At 45.6% G+C, this 27827-nt stretch overlaps 1 protein-coding gene across 1 annotated transcript in view; it reads right to left on the reverse strand.

Moving 5' to 3' along the window:
• Window positions 1–27827, reverse strand: part of LOC118383824 (carboxyl-terminal PDZ ligand of neuronal nitric oxide synthase protein) — a 202789-nt gene that overhangs the window by 29243 nt on the left and 145719 nt on the right. Inside the window, exons 8-10 of the mRNA XM_052460573.1 lie at window positions 27013–27174; window positions 9218–9383; window positions 4982–5176 (exon numbers count right to left, since the gene is read on the reverse strand). Coding sequence (XP_052316533.1) covers window positions 4982–5176; window positions 9218–9383; window positions 27013–27174 — 523 coding nt within the window. The remainder of the gene's footprint in view (window positions 1–4981; window positions 5177–9217; window positions 9384–27012; window positions 27175–27827) is intronic.

Here is a 27827-nt window from a genome sequence, read left to right on the forward strand (position 1 = left end):
TATTTAGAACTACAGAAAAAAATATATTATGGCAAAATGTGTAGAATAGCATGAGATTAGCTATAATATTTCTCTCTACCCCATGGCAATACATATACATATACAGTGAGGGAAAAATGTGATCCCCTGCTGATATTTCATGTTTGCCCACTGACAAAGACATGATCAGTCTATAATTTTAATGGTAGGTTTATTTGAACAGTGAGACACAGAATAACAACAAAAAATCCAGAAAAACGCACGTTAAAAATGTTATACATTGATTTGCATTTTATTGAGACCCCCCCTTAATCAGAAAGATTTCTGGCTCCCAGGTGTCTTTTATACGGGTAACGAGCTGAGATTAGGAGCACACTCGTAAAGGTGCTCCTAATCTCAGTTTGTTACCTGTATAAAAGACACCTGTCCACAGAAGCAATCAATCAATCAGATTCCAAACTCTCCAATGTGGCCAAGAACAAAGAGCTCTCCAAGGATGTCAGGGACAAGATGTAGACCTTCACAAGGCTGGAATGGGCTACAAGACCATCGCCAAGCAGCTTGGTGAGAAGGTGACAACATTTGGTGCGATTATTCGCAAATGGAAGAAATACAAAATAACTGTCAATCTCCCTCGGCCTGGGGCTCCATGCAAGATCTCACCTCGTGGAGTTGCAATGGTCATGAGAACGGTGAGGAATCAGCCCAGAACTACACGGGAGGATCTTGTCAATGATCTCAAGGCAGCTTGAACCATAGTCACCAAGAAAACAATTGGTTACACACTACGCCGTGAAGGACTGAAATCCTGCAGCGCCCGCAAGGTCCCCGTGCTCAAGAAAGCACATATACATGCCCGTCTGAAGTTTGCCAATGAACATCTGAATGATTCAGAGGACAACTGGGTGAAAGTATTGTGGTCAGATGAGACCAAAATGGAGCTTTTGGCAACAACAAGGAATGCTGCCTATGACCCCAATAACACTGTCCCCACCGTCAAACATGGAGGTGGAAACATTATGCTTTGGGTGTGTTTTTCTGCTAAGGGGACAGGACAACTTCACCGCATCAAAGGGACGATGGACGGGGCCATGTACCGTCAAATCTTGGGTGAGAACCTCCTTCCCTCAGCCAGGGCATTGAAAATGGGTCGCAGATGGGTATTCCAGCATGACAATGACCCAAAACACACGTCCAAGGCAACAAAGGAGTGGCTCAAGAAGAAGCACATTAAGGTCCTGGAGTGGCCTAGCCAGTCTCCAGACCTTAATCCCATAGAAAATCTGTGGAGGGAGCTTTTTTTTAACCTTTATTTAACTAGGCAAGTCAGTTAAGAACAAATTCTTAATTACAATGACGGCCTACCCTGGCCAAACCCTAACCCGGATGACGCTGGGCCAATTGTGCACCACCCTATGGGACACCGAATAACGCCCGGTTGTGATACAGCCTGGAATCGAACCCCTTCCAACAATGAAAGGCTGCACTGCTTTCAGACCATAGTCTTTGAGCTGACGAGGGATGACGGCCTATGTACCCTATCACCACAGATAGAGGTGAATAGCTTTTTGTTTTCATGCGTAGGCTCACACACACACGCATGTGCGTAAACAAGCACAAATAAACACAAACCCCACACAAACAGACCCACCAGATAACCTCTTTATATGTAGACAAAATGGTTGGGATAAAGCATGCACTGATATTTTCACTAGATTTCAATTATGATGTGAGAAGACGCAGGGAGCTCAGAAGAACATGGTAAACATCTCCTCTGTAAACAGTAAACACCAACAGCAGCAAAATATCAGAACTGAAGAACAAAATCCTGTTAGTCTCATCTTTCTCTCCATCCCTCTCCTCTGTCTCTCCTCTGTCGATCTGTCTCTCTCTCACTCCCTCATCTTTCTCTCCGCGTGGGTTCTTGTTTCTTTTGAGGCTGCAGTGACAGCCTCAGCCTGTTACCTCTGCTACGCTTCTCTGGAAGGTCTTCAATGCTGCCACATAGTGTGTGTGTGTGTGTGTGTGTGTGTGAGAGAGAGAGAGAGTGGCAATGTAAACATTTGTTTTCCATGCTAATAATGTCCCTTTGAATTTAATAGAGATGGAATCTCTTTCATCATTCCAGAAATAACAAGTTAGTGTCTCTAAAATCCTACACACAGTTAGGACAGATGGGATGGACACCCCATCCGCCTGCCAATAAAACCGCACAGCTGTGTGTGTGTGTGAGTGTCTATGTGGGTCTATGTGCATGCGTGTGTGTGCTGTCTGGTCAATTCCACAGCAGCTTTCCCATTCTCCCTGGGTGATCCACTCTGGGAGTGTGGCTTTAATTAACATTGCCACTAGGCCACTGGGTGTGACAATGACAGTGACGTTGATGACTGTGGTGCTGTTGTGTTGGCTGGGCGCGCATGGACAGAGAGACAGGTCTGAACATTTCAAAGTCTGCTCGGTGTCACTGTGACCTCTGAGATCTGCCACCACCCCTGCAGCATCATGTGACGTTTCCCAGGACCCTGTTATCTCTGCTGTCACTAGGAGAAACCATCATATGTCAGAGGGGTAGGTAGTCAGCAGAACTGTCAATATATTAAGAGTCACACAAACATTTCTAACCGGCTGACTTTGCAAGACTTTCCACAGTGGCAGAGCTGTGTGTGTGTGTGTGTGTGTGTGTGTTTGATAGGGCGTGTGAGTGTGTGTGGCATTTTACACAGTGTATGTACAACTTTAGAAGAGCATCTGTCTAAATATTAAACAAATAATCATTATCAACTCCAGTGATGTGTGTGCCTTTGTGTGTTAGTCAGGGTGAGTGATGAGTCTTCATTGGTAGATTAAGTGTTGGGGTGTGACTAGGTTCAAGACTGGGGATCATTGATTCAGGTCTGGAGCCAAACGCTCCTATTAATCATCAACACGTCCTTCAGCAGGAGAGGAGAGCAAAGGAGAGGCGATTGGAGAGGAGAAGAGATGAGGGGAGAGGAAAGGAGATGATAGGATAGGAAAGGAGACAGGAGATGAGGAAAGGAGATGAGCAGAGAGGAAAGGAAAGGAGAAGATAGGAGAGGGGAGCTGGTGTGGATAAGAGGAGAGGAAGAGGAGGATAAAAATAGTATACATGGGGAGTGTTTATCCCAGAGGGTTGTGTGTGGGTGACTGGAGAGGAGAGAGGAAGAGAGGTGAGGGAGAGGCCAGAGGCTGTTGTGTGGGTGACTGAGGACACTAGAGATTGAGGAAGGTGAACAGCTGGACCCTAGCCTCTAGACCTGGAGGCCTTCTGAGACCATCACCATGCTTCACCAACTAACTACTGGATGAGTACAACCTAGAAACCTTCCTCGCTAATCCACTCAAGGAAATCACAAAAGGGCTTGATTGGAGGTGGTATAACTATTCACACACATGAACACACACACACCACACTCTGGGTCAGGTGGGTTATACATACAGGAGAACAGAGACTTCAGAGATCAAAGTTTGATCAAAGGTTGAATTATTTTAAATAACTGTAAAATTCAATTCTCTGCTCTCTACTCTACTGAATCTGATGCAAGAGATGAGCTGAGGATAACTGACTGATGTAAACTGACTTGACCTGCTTTGGGCCTTTTACTGTATATGATTACTTCTGTAACCTCTATACTACCCACACACAGTGTTGTCCTATGACCATGCGGTGAATAGGGTTTAATAGGAGGAACATTTGGCAGGTGCTCGTAGTCACTGTTAGTGCACAAGATCTTAAAGGGGAACAGTTTCTGGCGGGCGTTCTAGTCACTGATACGACACAAAGTCCTATAAATGAATTACATTCCTAGAGGTCTGAATAATCCAAGGTTTACATAAATTTGTGCACAAGGTCTTAAAGGGGAACAGTCCACATATGATTCCAAAAAATGGGTTATTCAGAAACAAAAAGAGCTGGAATAATACGTTCTCAACCAACATAATACATATTATAGACCATCACAATGACCATGTAGAAAATGTCATGTTCAGATACAGATATCATCATAATCTTACTAAAAATAGTCTTTGCTTACGAATTGTGGAGAGGGAGAAGAGGCTCCCTCTGTAACAGACACCAAAAGTCCTGTACACTTTAGGACACGTGTCAAACTCGTTCCATGGAGGGCCGAGTGTCTGAAGGTGTTCGCTCCTCCCTTGTAATTGATTGATCAATAAGGTCACTAATTAGTTAGGAACTCCCATCACCTGGTTGTCTAGGTCTAAATTGAACACAAATAGAAAGGAAATAATAAACCAGCACACACTCGGCCCTCCATGGAATGACTTTGACACCCATGTTTTAGGGCCTGCACAGTGCCTATACCATTACACTGTGTAGACAGACAGTTTGAGTCATAACCTGTAGACTGGGGTACACACACAGAGGTGCAGTAAAGGAATCTGTTCCGATAATTCTGGCAAAAATGTCTGTGAGCAGAGGGAGACGAGCAGTGGGGGTCAGGTTATTATGGCTGTTCAGATGTTTTCATCTGGTGGGGGTGTGTGTGTGTCAATCTGGGTCGAGCAGGGTGGTATGTGCTGGTGTGTGTTTATGAGTGTGTGCATGTGTGAATGTGTGTGTTGTCGTGCTACACTGCTATCTCATCCCCGAGGCAGTCTGGTGGTCCCTGTCTGTTAAGCACATTTAGTAGACGGAGGGTCTCCTCATCAGACCCCCAGCTGTATATGATATCCCTCTCCTCTCTCTCCTCCCTCTCATGTCTCTCATCCCTCTCATCACTATCATCACTATCGTCAGTGTTGGACTCATACTCAGACGCAATGCCAGACTCCCGGAACCTCAGCAGCTCCAGACTACCAAGCACCTCGTTGCGGGTTGATGACATCACCAAACCTGACCCGTCCTGACCTTTGACCCCATTCTGACCCCTCCTCTGCGGAGGAGTAGGAGGGCGAGGTTCAGGTGTTGGGGGTCCGGGCAGGAAGCGGAAACATTCTAGCTTGAGGAGACATTGATCCCTACCTAGGTGGTTGCCTAGGGGCAGGGAGGAGGAGGAAAGTGAGGCGGCCGTCCCATCCTGGCCCATGCCCATGTTGATGCCCAGCGCTGGCAGGGTGAGGTTGACATGGTCCTGGGGTCGCGGGGTCGTAGGGTCACACAAAACTGGGGGGACGGTGGAACGGAAAGTGATCTCCAACAGACTATCCTGGGAACCCACTGAAGGAGTGAAGGAGGGAAAGAGAAAATAAAAATGTCATTAAAGATAAGCATCCTTCCACACATTGAGTTTACATTCATCTGTTTTACATGGCTAATGCTAACAGGAGCCTCATTCTCATCTACTCCTGGATGTATGAGCAGATTGGGCAACCTGGTCTCAGAGCATTTAGTATTATTCTGTATGTAAAACCGGGCACTCCGTTTAGTATGATATGTTACATTTAGTATGGTATGTATTACTTTGTAATGTCCATCACCCCTTTCCTATGATATGTTATGCATTTCACATCGTATTATATGTTAAGAAATTGCTAATGTTCGAATTTTCAAAAAGTATGATATGTTACGAATTCTAGTTAGGTGGCTAAAGTTAGCTAAGCTAAGGGTAAGGGTTTAGGTTAGGGTTAAGTATAGGAGTTAGGTTAAAGAAGGGGGAAGGGTTAGCTAAAAGGGTTAAGGTTAGGAAAAGGGGTTAGCTAACATGCTAAGTAGTTGCAAAGTAGAAAAAAGTGGTAAGATTCGAAATCGTGAACCTGTGGGTTGCTACACGTTCGTGTTATACATCCACCCATCTGTGTTATATGTTATGTTTCATATGGTATGTATTAATTTGTGGATGTCCATTACCCATTTCGTCTGATATATTATGAATTACAATTCATATTTTTTTATTACAAATTTGCAAACGTACAATGTGTTATGAATTTCTAAAATATATGATATGTTACGAATTCTAGGTAAGTGGCTAGGTGGCTAACGATAGCTAGCTGGCTAATGTTAGCTAGGCTAGGGGTTAGGGTTTAGGTTAGGGTTAAGTTTAGGAGTTAGGTTAAAGGGTTACAGTTAGGGTTAGCTAAAAGGGTTAAGGTTAGGGTTAGGCCAAAGTGTTAGCTAACATGCTAAGTAGTTAGAAAGTAGCAAAAAGTAGTAAGTAATTGAAAAGTTGCTAATTTGCTCAAATGCTAAAGTTGTACGTGATGAAATTCGATCTTGCAACCTATGTGTTGCTAGACGTTCGTGTCATTGGCCCATCCATCCGTGTTGTTAAGATTCGTATGGTATGTATTCATTTTCCCACCCATCCACCCACCCCGACCAACCATCTTACTTTTGTCTTATGTAACCATACCAAACGCATTATACAGTATTATACTCATTTGAGTGTCCCAGATTTACATTTATTATGTTACGTCCAGTCTACGAGACCAGGCTGGACTGGGGCATGGTAGGGATTGAGAAACAGTGTCAAACACTATATTAGGAAGAGGTGAGGTGCGGAGTGTGAGCTCAGGAGGAGAGGAGAGGGCTGAGTTGGCTGAGGTGTAGAGCAGGTTGGTCCTTTGAGGTGCAACATGATAAATTATGTATAATGATGTAGCTGAGAAAGGGGTGGTAAAGTAACAGGTTACATGATAACATGCTGGTTGGTCTGTTGGAGTCTATGCTTGGCCAGAGAGCTTAAAGAGGTGTGAAATGGTCTTTGGTGAGAGAGAAATGGGAGGAGAGAGTCACCAGGAAGAGAATAAATATGAAAGAGGGGAGGAGTCGATAAACAGGGTTTGATAAGATAAGGAGATGGAGGGAGGAGAGAGAGAAAAAGCGGCTCTATTTCCGTCTGCCGTTAACTTCTTATGGCTGCAGGGGCAGTATTGAGTAGCTTGGATGAAAGATGCACAGAGGTGCCCAGAGTAAACGGCCTGCTCCTCAGTCATAGTGGCTAATATATGCATATTATTATTAGAATTGGATAGAAAACACTCTGAAGTTTCTAAAACTGTTTGAATTATGTCTGTGAGTATAACAGAACTCATATGGCAGGCAATTTATTCTCTATTTGTGCTTTTTGTGACTCCCTTTGGCTGGAAAAATGGCTGTGTTTTTCTGTGGCTTGGTGGTGACCTAACATAATCGTTTGTGGTGCTTTCGCTGAAAAGCATATTTGAAATCGGACACTGTGGTGGGATTAACAACAAGATTACCTTCAGTTGGTAGAGCATGGCGCTTGTAACGCCAGGGTAGTGGGTTCGATTCCCGGGACCACCCATACGTAGAATGTATGCACACATGATTGTAAGTCGCTTTGGATAAAAGCGTCTGCTAAATGGCATATTACTTTTATTATTACTTTAAAATGGTATAAAATACATGTATGTTTGAGGAATTGTAATTATGAGATTTCTGTTGTTTTGAATTTGGCGCCATGCACTTTCACTGGCGGTTCATCTCATCCCGTTAACGGGATTGCAGTCCAAAGGGGTTGCTAGTGTCAAACACACGTTAGTTTGCAATTTTGTCATGTACAAACTGGCACACTGGCATTTTCCAGCCCTAACATCAGGTTCGGCAATTTACCTGTTTTATATCAGCTCGCTTGCGCTCAGATGGGCGGGGTTGAAATATTTGAGGTGTGTCCTTAAAAACATGATCCAAAGTGCTAAGTTCAGGAGGCGCTGATGGGGATATTTAAGACGAGTAGCCCAATGTGATTTTGGTACCTGTATACTTCGTACTTAGAAACATAAAAACAAATGTTTTTTCCCCATTTAGTTTTATTTGAATAAAAACCAAAGCATAGCATCTCCTTCTATCAACGTAGTCAAGGGTTTGGCTCCTGACAAAGCTTGGAAATATACTGAACAAAAATATAAACGCAGCATGTAAAGTATTGGTCCCATGTTTCATGAGCTGAAAAATACAAGTTCCCAGAAATGTTTCAGATACCAGAAAGCTTATTTCTCACAAATTTTGTGCACAAATGTGTTTACATCCTTGTTAGTGAGCATTTATCCTTTGCTTAGATAATCCATCCACCTAACAGATGTGGCATATCAAGAAGCTGACTAAACATCATGATCATTACAGAGGTGCACCTTGTGCTGCGGACAATAAAAGGCCACTCTAAAATGTGCAGTTTGTCACACAACACATTGCCACAGCGGTCTCAAGTTTTGAGAGAGTGCACAATTGTCATGTTGACTGCAGGAATGTCCATCAGAGCTATTGCCAGAGAATGTAATGTTAATTTCTCTACCATAAACTATCTCCAACGTCGTTTTAGAGAATTTGGCAGTACATCCAACTGGCCTCACAACCGCAGACCACTTGTAACCACACCAGCCAAGGACCACACCTCCACATCTGGCTTCTTTACTTGCACGATAATCTGAGACCAGCCACCCAGACAGCTGATGAAACTGAGGAGTATTTATGTCTGTAATAAAGTCCTTTTGTGGGGAAAAATTGATTCTGATTGGCTGGGCCTGGCTCCCCAGTGGATGGACCTGGCTCCCAAGTGGGTGTGCCTATACCCTCCCAGGCCCCCCCAAGGCTTCGCCCCTGCCCAATATATGTGAAATCTATAGATTTAGGCCTTATCAATAATGAATTGAATCTTGCTTATTGACAATGTTTGGCATGTCCATGCTCAGCCATAATGTAATTTACAGTAGGCTTAGCCCCTATATCAGTGGGAATGCTATTGAAACCAGACAATTACTTAGAACAATGTGGACTGCAAATGGGTTGAAGTTAATGTTTTAAGCAAAGATAGGTTTACATTTTGTTATTTTGTTTCTGTAAGCCTTTTAACAAACTATAACATACTAACATTGGAGTTGGAGTTAATTCCAAGGCAATTTATAAATGACCGTAAATACACAACTTGAAGCAACCACATATTTTGCCATGGAGCACATTCTGATTGGCCAGTGAGAGGCCAAGTCTCGACACACCCACAACTTGTTTATTCATCAAAACCCAGCCCTTTCGCACCAACGCCAGCAAATGCGCCGATAATTGTGATAGTGAAAATAGCGAAAATATTTCTGACACACCCCTGCACTTATAGCCCTACTGCCTGTGCTTAGATTAACCATTGCGTTAGGTTTGCTAATATAGAGTCCCAAGACTGTCTCCATGCTTGTGTGTGTGGTGTGTGTGTGTGTGTGTGTGTGTGTGTGTGTGTGTGTGTGTGTGTGTGTGTGTGTGTGTGTGTGTGTGTGTGTGTGTGTGTGGTAATGCATCCATGAGTGTACTCACTAGAGCAGGGTCCTGACATTTTGACCTCCAGCTCCTGGATCTGTTTGACCAGTAGGGAGATGTGCTGCAGCAGGTCCTTGTTCTGGAGCAGCAGCTGGTGCACTCTGGCCTGGGCCTCCAGTCTGGCTGTAGCCTCCGCACTCAGTTGGTCCTTCAACAGGTGCACCTAGAGGGAGAGAACACAAACATACTGTACGTCTGAGATAAGGACACATTTGCGAGAGAGAGAACACACACACACATACTGTACGTCTGAGATAAGGACACATTTGGCAGAGAGAGAACACACACACACACACACACACACACACACACACACACACACACACACACACACACACACACACACACACACACACACACACACACACACACACACACACACACACACACACACACACACACACTACAGTATGTGCATACACCTGAGAGAGAGAGTACCAACACTCCTGAGATATGCATTTACATAACTTCATGCTATTGAGCACTTGGCAGTTTGGAGCTGCTGAGGTTCCGGGAGTCTGGCATTGCGTCTGAGTATGAGTCCAACACTGACGATAGTGATGATAGTGATGAGAGGGATGAGAGAGATGAGAGAGATGAGAGACATGAGAGGGAGGAGAGAGAGATCATATACAGCTGGGGGTCTGATGAGGAGACCCTCCGTCTACTAAATGTGCTTAACAGACAGGGACCACCAGACTGCCTGGGGGATGAGATAGCAGTGTAGCACGACAACACACACATTCACACATGCACACACTCATAAACACACACCAGCACATACCACCCTGCATGACTTCATGCTATTGAGAGTGTCAGTGTGTCTGTCTCACCAAAACCCATAACATGAAGTACAAGACGTGGACTGCCAGACTCCAAGCTCAAGCTCATGCAAACTTAATGCCATGTATGGTCTGTAGCAGGATTAGACCAAAAGAAGAAGAAAGACAGTTTCAATTAAAGGAGCAGCCTGCAGTGGCATTAGTCACTAAATCATTTAAACCAGAGAAGATACCCTATTTCTTCTCTATCCCAGGTTTCAACACCAGGCTCAGGACACAGACAACCCTGGGGATTAAACATGTCTTCTCAGAAACAAGTGGAGAGACACTGATGATGGCCAGAGCAGTAGCTGAGTGATTCCTTCAATATCAAGGGACATGCATGTGCATTAGTCTACAGGGTATTACTAGCCAGAGCTGAGATTCAACCTCTTTTATAAAGCTTCATTACAATGGGAAGCAGAGTGGCATTGGCTGTAGGGCTGGCACAATTACCGTATAATTGTGTAACTGCCAATTAAGGATAAAGAAAAATTGTGTGTGTGTGGATCGCGGTTAAGTGCGTTTCCGCTGTAACATGGACTCTATACAACATGATGAAACTATGTTGCTCCTTGTTAAAACAAGCAAGGTGTTCTAGCAAACAAGTCTTTGGTTGCATAGGCAACCCTGCAGCAGCAGCACATGCAGTCAGAAAATGTGAGTCTTTAAAAAGTGTTTTACAAAATAATTGCTATTCAAACGATTATAATGGTGACTGAGGTCATTTGGCTGACCAATAACCGTCATCCAAAATAGTCACAGACCTAATTGGATGTGCTGTATATTTCACCACATAAGTTGACCGAGAACAGATTCTCATTTACAGCAACAACCTGGGGAACAGTTACGGAGGAGAGGAATGCGCCAATTGGAAGCTGGGAATGATTAGGTGGCAATGATGGTATGAGGGCCAGATTGGACATTTAGCCAGGACACCGGGGTTAACACCCCTACTCTTACAATTAGTGCCATGGGATCTTGAGTGACATCTCATCCGATCCAAAAGACAGCACCCTACACAGGGCAATGTCCCCAATCACTGCTGGGGAATTGGGATCTTGTTTTAGACCAAGAAAGAGTGCCTCCTACTGGCCCTCCAACACCACTTCCAGCAGCATCTGGTCTCCCATCCAGGGACCAGCCACAACCAATCCTGCTTAGCTCCAGGGGCAAGCCTGCAGTGGGATGCAGGGTGGTATGCCACTGGCATATATCCTGACAAGAGAAGCAATGAAGACTCAGCAAAGAAAAAGGCTCATCGATTTGTGAATGGTTGACAATGAGTGCGACTGTGATATTTCTAACTTGACATTGAGCGAGCGCTTCTACTTAAAACTTTGTGATGGTTTCTATAGGAACACTTCTGCTGTGGTTTTCTGACTTCAAGGAGCATTATGAATACAAAAGGGCTATTTCTGGCTTGGCATACAGCCCATGTCTCTAAAGCACTGCATTAATTTCTCACTTCAAGGAAAATAGAGCATGAATTGAGTCATGAGTCATGCTGTACATTTCAATGAAACATGGTGAAGCCCCAAAATTGCCCTCGCTAGAAGCCTGTGTTTCAGACATAAGGAAGTGGATGGCTGCAAACTTTCTACTTTTAAACTCGGACAAAACAGAGATGCTTGTTCTAGGTCCCAAGAAACAAAGAGATCTTCTGTTGAATCTGACAATTAATCTTGATGGGTGTACAGTTGTCTCAAATAAAACTGTGAAGGACCTAAGCGTTACTCTGGACCCTGATCTCTCTTTTGACAAACATATCAAGGCTGTTTCAAGGACAGCTTTTTTCCATCTAAGTAACATTGCAGAAATCAGAAACTTTCTATCCAAAAATGATGCAGAAAAATCAATCCATGCTTTTGTTACTTCTAGGTTAGACTACTGCAATGCTCTACTTTCCGGATAAAGCACTAAATAAACTTCAGTTAGGATTCTAGCATCCGTATTTAGCACTGACTAGAACCAAAAAATGTGATCATATTACTCCAGTGCTAGCCTCCCTACACTGGCTTCCTGTTAAGGCAAGGGCTGATTTCAAGGTTTTACTGCTAACCTACAAAGCATTACATGGGCTTGCTCCTACATATCTTTCCGATTTGGTCCTGCTGTACATACCTACACATACGCTACGGTCACAAGACGCAGGCCTCCTAATTTGCCCTAGTATTTCTAAGCAAACAGCTGGAGGCAGGGCTTTCTCCTATAAGAGCTCCATTTTTATGGAATGGTCTGCCTACCCATGTGAGAGACGCAGACTCGGTCTCAAACTTTAAGTCTTTACTTTACTTACATCTCTTCAGTGGGTCATATGATTGAGTGTAGTCTGGCCCAGGAGTGTGAAGGTGAACGGAAAGGCTCTGGAGCAACGAACCACCCTTGCTGTCTCTGCCTGGCCAGTTCCCCTCTTTCCACTGGGATTCTCTGCCTCTAACCCTATTACAGGGGCTGAGTCACTGGCTTACTGGTGCTCTTCCATGCCATCCCTAGGAGGGGTGCGTCACCTGAGTAGGTTGAGTCACTGACGTGATCTTCCTGTCTGGGTTGGCGCCCCCCCCTTGGGTTGTGCCGTGGCGGAGATCTTTGTGGGCTATACTCGGCCTTGTCTCAGGATGGTAAGTTGGTGGTTGAAGATATCCCTCTAGTGGTGTGGGGGCTGTGCTTTGGCAAAGTGGGTGGGGTTATATCCTTCCTGTTTGGCCCTGTCATCGGATGGGGCCACAGTGTCTCCTGACCCCTCCTGTCTCAGCCTCCAGTATGTATGCTGCAGTAGTTTATGTGTCGGGGCGCTAGGGTCAGTTTGTTATATCTGGAGTACTTCTCCTGTTTTATCCGGCGTCCTGTGTGAATTTAAGTATGCTCTCACTAATTCTCTCTTTCTTTCTCTCTCTCGGAGGACCTCAGCCCTAGGACCATGCCTCAGGACTACCTGGCATGATGACTCCTTGCTGTCCCCAGTCCACCTGGCCGTGCTGTTGCTCCAGTTTCAACTGTTCTGCCTGTGATTATTATTATTTGACCATGCTGGTCATTTATGAACATTTGAACATCTTGGCCATGTTCTATTATAATCACCACCCGGCACAGCCAGAAGAGGACTGGCCACCCCTCATAGCCTGGTTCCTCTCTAGGTTTCTTCCTAGGTTTTGGCCTTTCTAGGGAGTTTTTCCTAGCCACCGTGCTTCTACACCTGCATTACTTGGGGTTTTAGGCTGGGTTTCTGTACAGCACTTTGAGATATCAGCTGATATAAGAAGGGCTACATAAATACATTTTATTTGATGAGGCTGTAGCTAGAGAGTCTGAAGCTCTCTGATTCTGTCTTTCAATATAACAAGATGACATGATTCTGATTTATTCATACATGTACCATAGCTACAAAAACTCTAACCAAGGTAACGCTACTGTGACAATTAAAACTTATCCAAACCAAAAACTGTGAAATGATGGCAGCACTCGCGCAAAACCTATTGCATATAACCACGACAAGGTGACTGGGAACATGAACATGTACAAACAGACCAGTTATGACAAATCAGAGGCAAAACGACAGTACAGGGACAAAGTGGAGTCGCAATTCAATGGCTCAGACACGAGACACATGTGGTGGGGACTCCAGACAATCAAGAGTTATAAAGGGAAAGCCAGCCATGTCGTGGACACTGACGCCTTGCTCCCAAACAACTTAAACACCTTTTCTCCCATTTCGAGGAAAACAACACAGAGCTGGCAACATAGGCCCCCGTCGCTCACATGGACTGTGTGCTCCTGATCTCTGTGGCAGACGTGAGTAAGACATTCAAGAGTGCTAAGGATCATATCACCTCCACTTTATCAGACACCCTATACCGACTACAATTTGCATATCGTCCCAACAGCTTGACGGACGACGCAATCGCAATTGCACTGCACACTTCCCTTTCTCACAAATATGAGACAAATACCTACGTGACAATGCTGTTCATCGACTACAGCTCAGCCTTCAACACCATAATGCCCTCCAAGCTTATCACTAAGCTCAGGGTCCTGGGTCTGAACCCTTCCCTGTGCAACTGGGTCCTAAACTCCTGATGAAGGTAGGCAACAACACCTCCGCCACACTGATCCTCAACGCGGGGGCCCCACAGGGGTGCATGCTCAGCCCCTCTCCTGTACTCCCTGTTCAACCATGACTGCGCGGCCACACACTTCTCCAACTCAATCATCAAGTTTGCTGATGGCACAACAGTGGTAGACCTGAGTACAGTGGTAGACCTGAGCCATCAGGGAGGAGGTGAGAGCCCTGGCAGAGTGATGCCAGGGAAATAACCTCAATGTCAACAAAAAGAAGGAGCTGATCGTGGACTACAGTAGACAGCAGAGAGAGCACACCCTGATAGCGTGGTGAAGAAGGCGCAACAATACATTTGGCTTGGCCCCTACGACCCTCATGAACTTCTACAGATGCAGCATCGAGAGCATTCTGTCAGGCTGTATCACCGCCTGGTACTGTACCTGCCCCGCCCGCAACTGCAGGGCTCTTCAGAGGGTGGTGCGGTCAGCCCAAAGCATTATCGAGGGCATACTGCCTGCTCTCCAGGACATCTACAGCACCCGGTGTCACAGGACTGCCAAGATGTTCATCAAGGACCTCAGCCAACCGAGCCACGGCCTGTACACCCCATTATCATCTAGAAAGTGGTGACTGTACAGGTGCATCAAGAGTAGTGCTACAGAGGGTAGTGCGTACGACCCAGTACATCACTGGGGCCAAGCTTCCTGCAATCCAGGACCTATATATTAGGCGGTGTCAAAGAAAGGCCCAAGAAATTGTCAAAGACCCCAGTTACCCAAGTCATAGACTGCTCTCTCTGCTACAGCACGGCAAGCGGAACCGGAGCAACAAGTCATAGACTGTTCTCTCTGCTACAGCACGGCAAACGGAACCGGAGCAACAAGTCATAGACTGTTCTCTCTGCTACCGCACGGCAAGCGGAACCGGAGCAACAAGTCATAGACTGTTCTCTCTGCTACGGCACGGCAAGCGGAATCGGAGCAACAAGTCATAGACTGTTCTCTCTGCTACAGCACGGCAAGCGGAACCGGAGCAACAAGTCATAGACTGTTCTCTCTGCTACAGCACGGCAAGCGGAACCGGAGCAACAAGTCATAGACTGTTCTCTCTGCTACAGCACGGCAAGCGGAATCGGAGCAACAAGTCATAGACTGTTCTCTCTGCTACGGCACGGCAAGCGGAACCGGAGCAACAAGTCATAGACTGTTCTCTCTGCTACAGCACGGCAAGCGGAACCGGAGCAACAAGTCATAGACTGTTCTCTCTGCTACAGCACGGCAAGCGGAATCGGAGCAACAAGTCATAGACTGTTCTCTCTGCTACCGCACGGCAAGCGGAATCGGAGCAACAAGTCATAGACTGTTCTCTCTGCTACCGCACGGCAAGCGGAATCGGAGCAACAAGTCATAGACTGTTCTCTCTGCTACCGCACGGCAAGCGGAATCGGAGCAACAAGTCATAGACTGTTCTCTCTGCTACCGCACTGCAAGCGGAATCGGAGCAACAAGTCATAGACTGTTCTCTCTGCTACAGCACGGCAAGCGGAACCGGAGCAACAAGTCTAGATCCAAAAGTCTCCTTAACAGCTTCTACCTCCAAGCCATAAGACTGCTGAACAATTCATCAAATGCCCACCCAGACTATTTACATTGACTGACTCCCCCCCCCTCCTTTATTTTTACACACTGCTGCAACTCGCTGTTTATTTATCTTATTATCACTTTACCCCTACCTACATCTACAAATTACCTTGACTAATCTGTACCTCTGCACATTGACTCTGTATTGTGATTTTATTGTGTTACTTTTATTTTTTTTACTTTAGTTTATTTAGTAAATAAACTATTTCTTGAACTGCCTATTTGGTTAAAGCCTTGCAAGTAAGGAAAGGAAAGGAAAGTAAGTATTCTGCACGTGACAAATAAAAGTTGATTCGATTTTTGATTTATCTCCAGGCCATCAGACTGTTAAACAGTCATCACTAGTCGGCCTCCGCCCAGTACCCTGCCCTGAACCTTAGAGACAGTCACTAGCCGGCTGCCAGTCACTTTAATAATGTTTACATACTGTTTTAACTACCTTATACGTATATACTCTATTCTATTCATGACTCATCCGAGATAACTACTGCTTCTGTACACACCTTTTCTGTTCATATACAGTATTTATTGTCTGGACTCTGACATGATCATTCGGATATTGTCATTATTTTTTTAGTTTAGGATTATGTGTGTATTGTTATTGTATTGCAAGATATTGCTGCACTGTTGGAAACATAAGCATTTCACTGCCACAACACCTGCAAAATATCTGTGTACGCAACCAATAAACGCTGATGTAATAACTGTAAAGACAAACAGTTAATGGTGATGGAATGGGAAAAACAGCTGAAGGACTTTGTGTCTAATAAGAAGCCTCTAAACCATACAGACACAAGATGGAGTCACTCTTCAACCCCACACCCTCCCCTCTTCCCCTTACTGTACACTCCCCTTCGCCCCCTTTACTCTCCTCTCTCCTCCTAGCTCTTCTCATCCACTCCCTCTTCCCCTTACTGTACACTCCCCTTCGCCCCCTTTACTCTCCTCTCTCCTCCTAGCTCTTCTCATCCACTCCCCTCTTCCCCTTACTGTACACTCCCCTTCGCCCCTTCACTCTCCTCTCTCCTCCTAGCTCTTCTCATCCACTCCCCTCTTCCCCTTACTGTACACTCCCCTTCACCCTCTTTACTCTCCTCTCTCCCCTTAGCTCTTCTCATCCACTCCCCTCTTCCCCTTACTGTACACTCCCCTTCGCCCCCTTTACTCTCCTCTCTCCCCTTAGCTCTTCTCATCCACTCCCCTCTTCCCCTTACTGTACACTCCCCTTCGCCCCCTTTACTCTCCTCTCTCCTCCTAGCTCTTCTCATCCACTCCCCTCTTCCCCTTACTGTACACTCCCCTTCGCCCCCTTTACTCTCCTCTCTCCCCCTAGCTCTTCTCATCCACTCCCCTCTTCCCCTTACTGTACACTCCCCTTCGCCCCCTTCGCTCCCCTTTAGCTCTTCTCATCCACTCCCCTCTTCCCCTTACTGTACACTCCCCTTCGCCCCCTTTACTCTCCTCTCTCCCCCTAGCTCTTCTCATCCACTCCCCTCTTCCCCTTACTGTACACTCCCCTTCACCCCCTTTACTCTCCTCTCTCCTCCTAGCTCTTCTCATCCACTCCCCTCTTCCCCTTACTGTACACTCCCCTTCGCCCCCTTTACTCTCCTCTCTCCCCCTAGCTCTTCTCATCCTCTCCCCTCTTCCCCATTCCACCCCTGGACGGTAAAGAGGGTTAAAGACAGATCAGATTCCATCATCACTCCACAGCGACAAATTGGCAGTGATCTAGCCTACATTAGTGCAGGCCATCACCCTCAGAGTTCATCTGTAAATCCAGTCAGTCTAACGATGCGGTCAGGGTAATATACCGCAGTACGACACCTCAAGCACCGTCAGGACACAGCATGCGATATGGGGGCTGAGGTACATGACTCTAAGGAGAAGACATGCTGTACTGATCAAAGTGTGAAAGCTAAACTGAGTTTAGTCCGAAAGGTCTTGGGAGAAGGAAGGTGTCACATTTGTCCAAGACGTGACTTCTGAAGTCCTGAGACATGCTACAAAAACGCTGCTCTGTGATGATGGGGAACGTAGTCTGAATAATAACACAGAGCACAGAAAGACTAAATGTGTCTGAGAGAGACAGAGAGAGAGAGAAAGAAAGAAAATGTTAAAGAATTTGTTCTTAACTGAGTTGCCTAGTTAAATAAAGGTTAAATAATAATTTTAAAAATAAAGTAATATAGATGGCTCAATAATGACCGTATCTAATGAACTGTAACAGGGTGAAACGTAGTTTTAGGGGGGTCCCTCTCAATCAACGACTTAGTGTTGAGGTGATGTTCCTACAAGAACCAGAGGATGTACAACTCTATTGCCACCCAGTTCAGGATAATCCTCATGTAGCTTACGCAACCAGGCAGAGAGAGACAGAGTGTGTGTGTGTATGTGTGTGTGTGAGAGAGATAGCTTCCAGTAGTGTATACATTTTAAACTGAACAAAAATATACAGTTGAAGTTGGAAGTTCAAATACATTTAAATTCAGTTTCACAATTCCTGACACTTAATCCTAGTAAAAATTCCCTGTCTTAGGTCAGTTAGGATCACCACCTTACTTTAAGAATGTGAAATGTTAGAATAATAGTAGAGAATGATTTATTTCAGCTTTTATTTCTTTCATCACATTCCCAGTGGGTCAGAAGTTTACAAAAACACTCAATTAGTTTTTGGTAGCATTGCCTTTAAATTGTTTGACTTGGGTCAAACGTTTCAGGTAGCCTTCCACAAGCTTCCCACAATAAGTTGGGTGAATTTTGGCCCATTCCTCCTGACAGAGCTGGTGTAACTGAGTCAGGTTTATAGGCATCCTTGCTCGCACACGCTCTGCCCACAATTGTTCTATGGGAATGAGGTCAGGGCTTTGCGATGGCCACTCCAATACCTTGACTTTGTTGTCCTTAAGCCATTTTGCCACAACTTTGGAAGTATGCTTGGGGTCATTGTCCATTTAGAAGACCCATTTGCGACCAAACTTTAACTTCCTGACTGATGTCTTGAGATGTTGCTTCAATACATCCACATTTTTACCCTCATGATGCCATCTATTTTGTGAAGGGCACCAGTCCTTCTTGCAGCAAAGCAATCCCACAACATGACGCTGCCACCCGTTCTTCACGGTTGGGATGGTGTACTTCACCCTTTTTCCTCCAAACATAACAATGGTCATTATGGCCAAACAGTTCTATTTTTGTTTCATCAGACTGTACATTTTGGAGAAATATCCTCTGATCTTTGTCCCCATGTGCAGTTGCAAACTGTAATCTGGCTTTTTTTATGACGGTTTTGGAGCAGTGGCTTCTTCCTTGCTGAGCGGCCTTTCAGGTTGTGTCGATGTAGGACTTATTTTACTGTGGATATAGATAATTGTTTACCTGTTTCCTCCAGCATCTTCACAAGGTCCTTTGCTGTTGTTCTGGGATTGATTTGCCACTTTTCTCAACAAAGCACATTCATCTCTAGGAGACAGAACGCGACTCCTTCCTGTTGTGTGACAAAACTGCACATTTTAGAGTGGCCATTTATTGTTGTCAGCACAAGATGCTCCTGTGTAATTATCATGCTGGTTAATCAGCTTCTTGATAGGTCACACCTGTCATGTGGAAGGATTATATAGGCAAAGGAGAAATGCTTACTAACAGGGATGTAAACAAATTTGTGAACAAAATCTGCAAGAAATAAGTGTTTTGTGCGTATGGAACATTTCTGGGATCTTTTATTTCCTCTCATAACATATGGGACCAACACTTTACATTTTGCCTTTACATTTTCATTCAGTGTGTAGATTAAATCTCATTAGCCACCAAAACTAAAAAGGTTCTGCTCTGCAGTGTGAGAGTCTCATCAAACACAAGTATTCACACTTAACTCATTATGTTAATGATTCTTCTCTCATCCTTTCCTCTTTTTCTCTCTTTTTAACTCTCAATGATTGTGAGCTTTCATGGAGCAGCTAACTTCAAACTTCTCAGCTATTGTCAGCACTTTGGTTAGAAGTCCTTTCAGTCTCAGAGATTTGGCACTGTACCAACCTGACTGGGCCGATCGTTATCCAGTCCTGGCCCTCCCTCTGAGGCTAAATGGAAGTGATATACTTGACCCACCTTGACACCTGATTGGCAGAGATAAAATATAATATTTTCTTCCTTACTGTCTGCTGCACAAAGTCAGTCGTGACATCATCACCCTCTCAGGGCGATCAACTGACTGGACTGGCAGACAGGGGTTAGAGGGTTGCTTTCAATCAGGTCCAGCTACCCGGGTACCCTGTCTCACACACACGCAAGAAAGTACAAACACACACACACGCAAGAAAGCACAAACACAGCCACGCACACGCACATACACAGGCCTTCAGAACTAGACTTTCACAAGGCAGTCACGTCTTCCTCTGCTTCACTTATTTTCCAAATGTTGTGTTTTATAATCAGCTTATTATTGTCTTCTTTTTAACCTCGGAGTGGGTTTTTAAGTCCCCTTACTCATCAAGGGCCCGTTGAAACTAGCTATGGGCAAAGTCTTAATGCCGCAAGGCAGGCAGCAGAACTGATGTGTTTATCCATGCCTGTGCAGTGAGCTGGGGTTTGGACAGAGATAAGCAGGATAAGAGCCAAGACTCCTTAAGCTCCGTTGGCTGCATCTAATGCGCTGATGGCCCACAAGTGTAAAGCCTTACACTTTCAACAGCAAGACAATACAAACAGCAATTAGCCAATAACACCAGGAGGAGGCCGGACTAGTCTTTACTTAATAGGCCTACATCGGCTGGAAGGGAGGAGATGAATGGAGGGAGGAAGAGGAGGATAGAATATAAATATTGAGGTTGGTTATTCCCCTGTCCCCATCTAGCGTTGAGCTGAAGCTGTGTGAAGTGTGTGTTTGGGTTATTCCCATGTCCCCATCTAGCGTTGAGCTGAAGCTGTGTGAAGTGTGTGTTTGGGTTATTCCCATGTCCCCATCTAGCGTTGAGCTGAAGCTGTGTGAAGTGTGTGTTTGGGTTATTCCCATGTCCCCATCTAGCGTTGAGCTGAAGCTGTGTGAAGTGTGTGTTTGGGTTATTCCCATGTCCCCATCTAGCGTTGAGCTGAAGCTGTGTGAAGTGTGTGTTTGGGTTATTCCCCTGTCCCCATCTAGCGTTGAGCTGAAGCTGTGTGAAGTGTGTGTTTGGGTTATTCCCATGTCCCCATCTAGCATTGAGCTGAAGCTGTGTGAAGTGTGTGTTTGGGTTATTCCCATGTCCCCATCTAGCGTTGAGCTGAAGCTGTGTGAAGTGTGTGTTTGGGTTATTCCCATGTCCCCATCTAGCGTTGAGCTGAAGCTGTGTGAAGTGTGTGTTTGGGTTATTCCCCTGTCCCCATCTAGCGTTGAGCTGAAGCTGTGTGAAGTGTGTGTTTGGGTTATTCCTATGTCCCCATCTAGCGTTGAGCTGAAGCTGTGTGAAGTGTGTGTTTGGGTTATTCCCCTGTCCCCATCTAGCGTTGAGCTGAAGCTGTGTGAAGTGTGTGTTTGGGTTATTCCCATGTCCCCATCTAGCGTTGAGCTGAAGCTGTGTGAAGTGTGTGTTTGGGTTATTCCCATGTCCCCATCTAGCGTTGAGCTGAAGCTGTGTGAAGTGTGTGTTTGGGTTATTCCCATGTCCCCATCTAGCGTTGAGCTGAAGCTGTGTGAAGTGTGTGTTTGGGTTATTCCCATGTCCCCATCTAGCGTTTGAGCTGAATGTCCCCATCTAGCGTTGAGCTGAAAGTGAAGTGTGTGTTTGGGTTATTCCCATGTCCCCATCTAGCGTTGAGCTGAAGCTGTGTGAAGTGTGTGTTTGGGTTATTCCCATGTCCCCATCTAGCGTTGAGCTGAAGCTGTGTGAAGTGTGTGTTTGGGTTATTCCCATGTCCCCATCTAGCGTTGAGCTGAAGCTGTGTGAAGTGTGTGTTTGGGTTATTCCCATGTCCCCATCTAGCGTTGAGCTGAAGCTGTGTGAAGTGTGTGTTTGGGTTATTCCCATGTCCCCATCTAGCGTTGAGCTGAAGCTGTGTGAAGTGTGTGTTTGGGTTATTCCCCTGTCCCCATCTAGCGTGAGCTGAAGCTGAAGTGTGTGTTTGGGTTATTCCCATGTCCCCATCTGTGCTGAAGCTGTGTGTGTGTGTTTGGGTTATTCCCATGTCCCCATCTAGCGTTGAGCTGAAGCTGTGTGAAGTGTGTGTTTGGGTTATTCCCATGTCCCCATCTAGCGTTGAGCTGAAGCTGTGTGAAGTGTGTGTTTGGGTTATTCCCATGTCCCCATCTAGCGTTGAGCTGAAGCTGTGTGAAGTGTGTGTTTGGGTTATTCCCATGTCCCCATCTAGCGTTGAGCTGAAGCTGTGTGAAGTGTGTGTTTGGGTTATTCCCATGTCCATGTCTGGTATTTGTAGAAGGGAAATTCTCTCTTTCAACACCAAAAACACTGTGTCTGTGGTTTGATCTGACGAGGCAGGGCTTTCCTCGGGGAACCACGGCCAAACACGCTGCTGGAGAGATAAATAAAGGAACATCACAACATCACAGCCTCAGATGTATGGAAAGCCGTTTGGGTCTTTGCGTGTCAAAAAAGATACACCTAAAATAACACTATTTGACACGTTATAAGCTTTTAATTTGACAAGTCAAATAACACAATTCCATTAAAGAATGTTGTGTGTGCTGAATTTGCACGCCCAGCGCCACCATTACTATCACTGTCAAAGCTGGACATTACCACGTTGGTAATAAGGCATTATTTGTTCGACCGAATGTGAAAACGTCTGTGAGCATTTGAAATTAGATCAGCATCAAACGAGCAGGATCAAAAATGTTTGCAAATATCTTTGATACAGATGTTATCAGCAACTTTTGGAGTAACTAGCTAGCTTTAGCTTGGTACCTAGCTAGCGCTAATGCAACCAGCCTGAAAACCATGAACAGTAGAAAATGCAGTCATTTTCAATATTCTTAGCAATGATTTAGGAACCCATGTGTTGGGTTCTGAGAATAGGAAATATACTTATTCATGTCACTGATGGAGTGCTGGGGTTTAGAGGGTCTACACCAGAAGTTATTGGTTATAGGAGGAAAGTATATAGTGGGTGCAACTAAGCTTGGAATGTGTTGAGTGCAGGGAAGTGTTTACGTGGGGCAGGCATTGATAAGGGGAGAGAGCCATGGATTAGTGATGGAGGGGGGTTGAGGTCAGGTCAGATCACCTTAAGGGAGAAATATACGTTTATGGCCCGTATGACTAGTGTCCTGCAGATGGGTAGGAGGAGACTCAGCCTATGAGGGATGGTTAAATATCAGTGTTTGTGTGAAAATGTTTTTGTATGAATGCAGCTGTATTGACCCTCTAGGCAGAATAAACTTGGTTAAGCTTTCATAATGTCTGTTGAGTGTTTTACTCTGAGAATTAGAACCTAACACATGTGAGTAAGTATTAGCTAGGTAGCCACTTGTTGTTCTCCTATTGAAATAACTAGCTTTTTCCCCAAAGTCCTCCTCAGGAGTTTTCAGGCTCCAAAACATCCACATTGTATTGTTTTTCCTCTGGAATAGTGTTCGATACACATAGTAGGTTGACTGGTACAATAAATGTGCCTCAATTCACAGTGGTTTCTGAGTCCTGCAATAAGAGCTACGACGCTAATGTTCTCTGGGTGTCACTGAGTAGACTGATACCATGTCATTGATCCACAATCCATAGGTAAGGCTTTACAGTGAAATAAGTATTCCCCCAATGCAATTCTAAAGTCTAATACATCCAGTGTGATTTCAGATTTTTGTCAAATTAATAAATTATTGTCTTGTGTGTGTGTTCAAGCAGTTTGAGTTAAATAAAGGGAGCTCAGTTGTGAAATTGCGGCCATTGGACTCCAGGGTTGTTGCTAACTTGCTGACAGTGTGTGGGTTTTGTGTTGTGTAAGTGTGCGTGTGTTCATGGAGTTGTGTGTAAATAGAGGGAAAATAGGGGGAGCTTCGACAACTGGCTGACAGTGTGAACCTGTGTGTGAGTGAGTGAGTGAGTGAGTGAGTGAGTGAGTGAGTGAGTGAGTGAGAGAGAGAGAGAGAGAGAGAGAGAGAGAGAGAGAGAGAGAGAGAATTAATTCCGCACAGATGGAGTGTGAGGGAGTGTATGACCTAAGAGTCCTGACTAGGTCACTGAAAACAATTCTTACTTTATACAATAGTAACCCAACTGTAACCTTTCTATTCTCCTGTATCTACAGTGATATACTGTAAAGGTGACAGTGGTTCAACATGCATGTTGTATTAATCATGTTTTGTCAATACTGATGTACAGTACATACACTAATCCTCTTTTCTGCTGTGAATAATTGGTAATATGTGTAGTGTGTGTGTGTGTAGTGTGTGTGTGTGTCACGACCGAAGTCGTTGCCTCTCCTTGTTCGGGCGGTGCTCGGCGTTCGGGAGGGATGGTGCGCAGGGAGACCGGAGGGGGTTCCCGCTCGAGCACCATTCAAGGTCGCAGAGAGCACACTGCTGGTCGGGGCCGGGTTGGTTCCTCTGGGAATAGAGAGGGCAGGCAGGGCATTCTGGCGTCACCCCAGGTGAGTAGGCACCATTCTCATCCAGAGCCCTCTGCTGCACTAATGTTTGTCTCTGTCTCTTTTCCTGATTTTTCACTGCATTCCCAGTATAAGGTGCTAGTAGATTCATGTGCGGCTGGGAATTTCATTAATAAAAGTCTAGCTCATAGTTTAGGGATCCCTATTGTTCCTGTGGATATGCCTTTCCCTATTCATGCCTTAGATAGTCGACCATTAGGGTCAGGGTTTATCAGGGAGGTAACCGCACCTTTGTGTATGATAACGCAAGATGGTCACAAGGAGAAGATAAGGAGAAGATTAGTATTTTCCTTATTGATTCTCCTGCGTATTCTGTGGTGCTAGGCCTACCCTGGTTAGTTTGTCATAACCCCACTGTTTCTTGGCCACAGAGGGCTCTCACGGGGTGGTCGCGAGAATGCTCAGGTAGGTGTCTAGGGGTTTCCGTTGGTGCTACTACGGTGGAAAGTCCAGACCAGGTCTCCACCGTGCGCATTCCCCCCGAATATGCCGATTTGGCTCTCGCCTTCTGTAAAAAGAAGGCGACTCAATTACCACCCCATCGACTGGGGGATTGTGCAATAGATGTCCTGGTAGACGCTGCATATCCCAAGAGTCACGTGTATCCCCTGTCGCAAGCGGAGACAGAGGCTATGGAGACATATGTCTCTGAATCCCTGCATCAGGGGTTCATTCAGCCATCCATTTCACCCGTCTCTTCGAGTTTCTTTTTTGTGAAAAAAAAGGATGGCGGTTTACGCCCGTGCGTTGATTATCGAGGTCTTAATAAAATCACAGTAAAATATAGTTACCCGCTACCTCTGATCAATACGATTATTGAGTTAATGCACGGGGCACGTTTTTTCACAAAATTGGATCTCAGGAGTGCTTACAATCTGATGCGTATTAAGAAGGGTGATGAGTGGAAGACGGCATTTAGCAGCACCTCAGGTCATTATGAGTACCTGGTCATGTCATATGGATTGATGAATGCTCCATCAGTTTTCCAATCATTTGTAGATGAGATCTTCAGGGACCTGCACAGGCAGGGTGTAGTGGTGTATATCGATGATATTCTGATATACTCTGCTACACGCGCCGAGCATGTGTCCCTGGTGCGCAGGGTGCTTGGTCGCCTGTTGGAGCATGATCTATATGTCAAGGCTGAGAAATGCTTGTTTTTCCAACAATCCATCTCCTTCCTAGGCCATCGGATTTCCACTTCAGGAGTGGAGATGGAGAGCGACCGCATTGCAGCCGTGTGTAATTGGCCGACTCCAACCACGGTAAAGGAGTTGCAGCGTTTTTTGGGGTTTTCCAATTACTACTGGAGGTTTATCCGGGGTTTTGGTCAGGTGGCAGCTCCCATTACCTCACTGCTAAAGGGGGCCCGGTGCACCTGCAGTGGTCGGCTGAGGCGAACAGGGCTTTTGAGCACCTGAAGACTCTGTTTACCTCGGTGCCTGTGCTGGCTCATCCGGATCCCTCTTTGCCATTCATAGTCGAGGTGGACGCATCCGAAGCTGGGATAGGAGCAGTGCTCTCTCAGCGTTCGGGTACGCCACTGAAGCTTCTCCCCTGTGCTTTCTTTTCAAAGAAGGGTTACGAAGTTCGTGCCCTGGGCAGAGATGGCTCAGAACTCGCTACGTCACTCCTCCACTAACCTTACTCCCTTTCAATGTGTATTAGGGTATCAGCCGGTTCTGGCTCCTTGGCATCAGAGCCAGACTGAGGCCCCTGCGGTGGACAATTGGTTTCGGCACGCTGAGGAGACCTGGGAGGCAGCCCACGTCCACCTTCAGCGTGCCATAAGGCGCCAGAAAATTGGTGCAGACCGTTGCCGCAGTGAGGCCCCAGTGTTCGCACCTGCCCCTTCGCCTGCTCTGCCGGAAGCTGGGTCCGCGGTTTGTGGGGCCGTTTAAAGTCCTGAGGAGAGTGAACGAGGTATGTTATAGGTTACAACTACCCACTCATTACCGTATTAATCCCTCGTTCCATGTGTCTCTCCTCAGGCCGATGGTGGCTGGCAGGCGCGTCGGGGGGGGGTACTGTCATGACTTCTGCCGAAGTCGTAGCCTCTCCTTGTTCGGGCGGTGCTCGGCGTTCGACGTCACCGGTCTTCTAGCCATCATTGATCCTTTTTTCATTTTCCATTGGTTTTGTCTTGTCTTCCCACACACCTGTTTTCTATCCCATTCATTACCTGGTGTGTATTTAACCCTCTGTTTCCCCTCATGTCTTTGTCAGAGATTGTTTTATTGTCAGTGTAGTGTGTTTGTTGTATAGGTGCGCGTCAGGGTCCTCGTACCCATGTTTGTTTGTTTATGTACGTTTAGTGTTATGGAGCACACTCTGTGGACTTTATTAAAAGACTCCATTTTACACTCCATTTGACTCTCCTGCGCCTGACTTCCCTGCCACCTATTACACCTATGCATGACAGTGTGTTTGTGTAGGAGAGCTGGTGTTAAGGTCACACAAGGTAAGGTTGACATGATTCATAAAGGTTAATATTAGTAAAGTCAAACAAGACGGTAGCTAGCAGGGAACCACACACAAACACACAGTGCACCGGGGACAAGGTTAAAACACCATTTGTTTTGGTAATGACCATCTCACTGTAGTTCAAACAACAAGACCTACCACAGTACTACAAACACCATCTGTTAACATACACAAACGTGTGTGTCTCAGTCCTACCTGTGCCACGGCTACATGTGTCTGTTGCTGTTGTTGCTGTAGTTGTTGCTGTAGCAGTTGGATCTGGTGGTGGACTGACAGGGGGGTGGTGGGAGGCAGAGTACCCGATGACGGCAGCAGCATCCTGGGGGACGCAAGCAGCAGAGAGGCCTCCTCTGGAACCTGCCATGGAGGAGAGGAGAGGGTTAATGGTGGATTGATAGATTGAGAGAGGGAGACATCAATACAAGGAGAAAGAGGATGGAAGACATAAGGAGGAGATGGAGAAAGATAAACAAAGAGAGAGAGAGAAAGTCAAAGAAAGAGACATATTGATGTTCATATTCAGAATGTGTCCTTTGGCAGTGCGAGTGTACATTTCCCCCGGTGATAAGCAGAGCTTGAGGTAAAACAGAGGCATGGCTGAACAGGCTCTAAGAGAAAAGGAAAACTCATGCTCACTCACGCATCCACCCAGACAACCCAATATGTCACTACTGGAATAGCATTCACACAATAATGAATTGAAAAGATGAACAATAGCAGCTTGTATCTGTCAAAGGACTGGAGGACTATATTGTTTTTCCTTGAAGAGCAAATTCAATCTGTCAGTGTGTCAGAGAGAGATAGTTGCATTTGTGTATGTGTGTGTCAGACAAAGATAATTGCATTGACTGAGAAGATGCTGTGCTGAGAAGAATTCATAAGATATACTTTATTAGTATAGATAGAAATGTGTCTTCTGCTTTTATCCAACCCCCCCTGATACACAGACACATATTAGGTTGGAGCACAGGCCAGTCACAGAGCAGTGCCCAATGAGCTTTTCTTTTTAG

This window comes from Oncorhynchus keta, chromosome 1 (genome assembly GCF_023373465.1).
Source record: "Oncorhynchus keta strain PuntledgeMale-10-30-2019 chromosome 1, Oket_V2, whole genome shotgun sequence".
NCBI classification, from domain to species: Eukaryota; Metazoa; Chordata; class Actinopteri; order Salmoniformes; family Salmonidae; genus Oncorhynchus; species Oncorhynchus keta.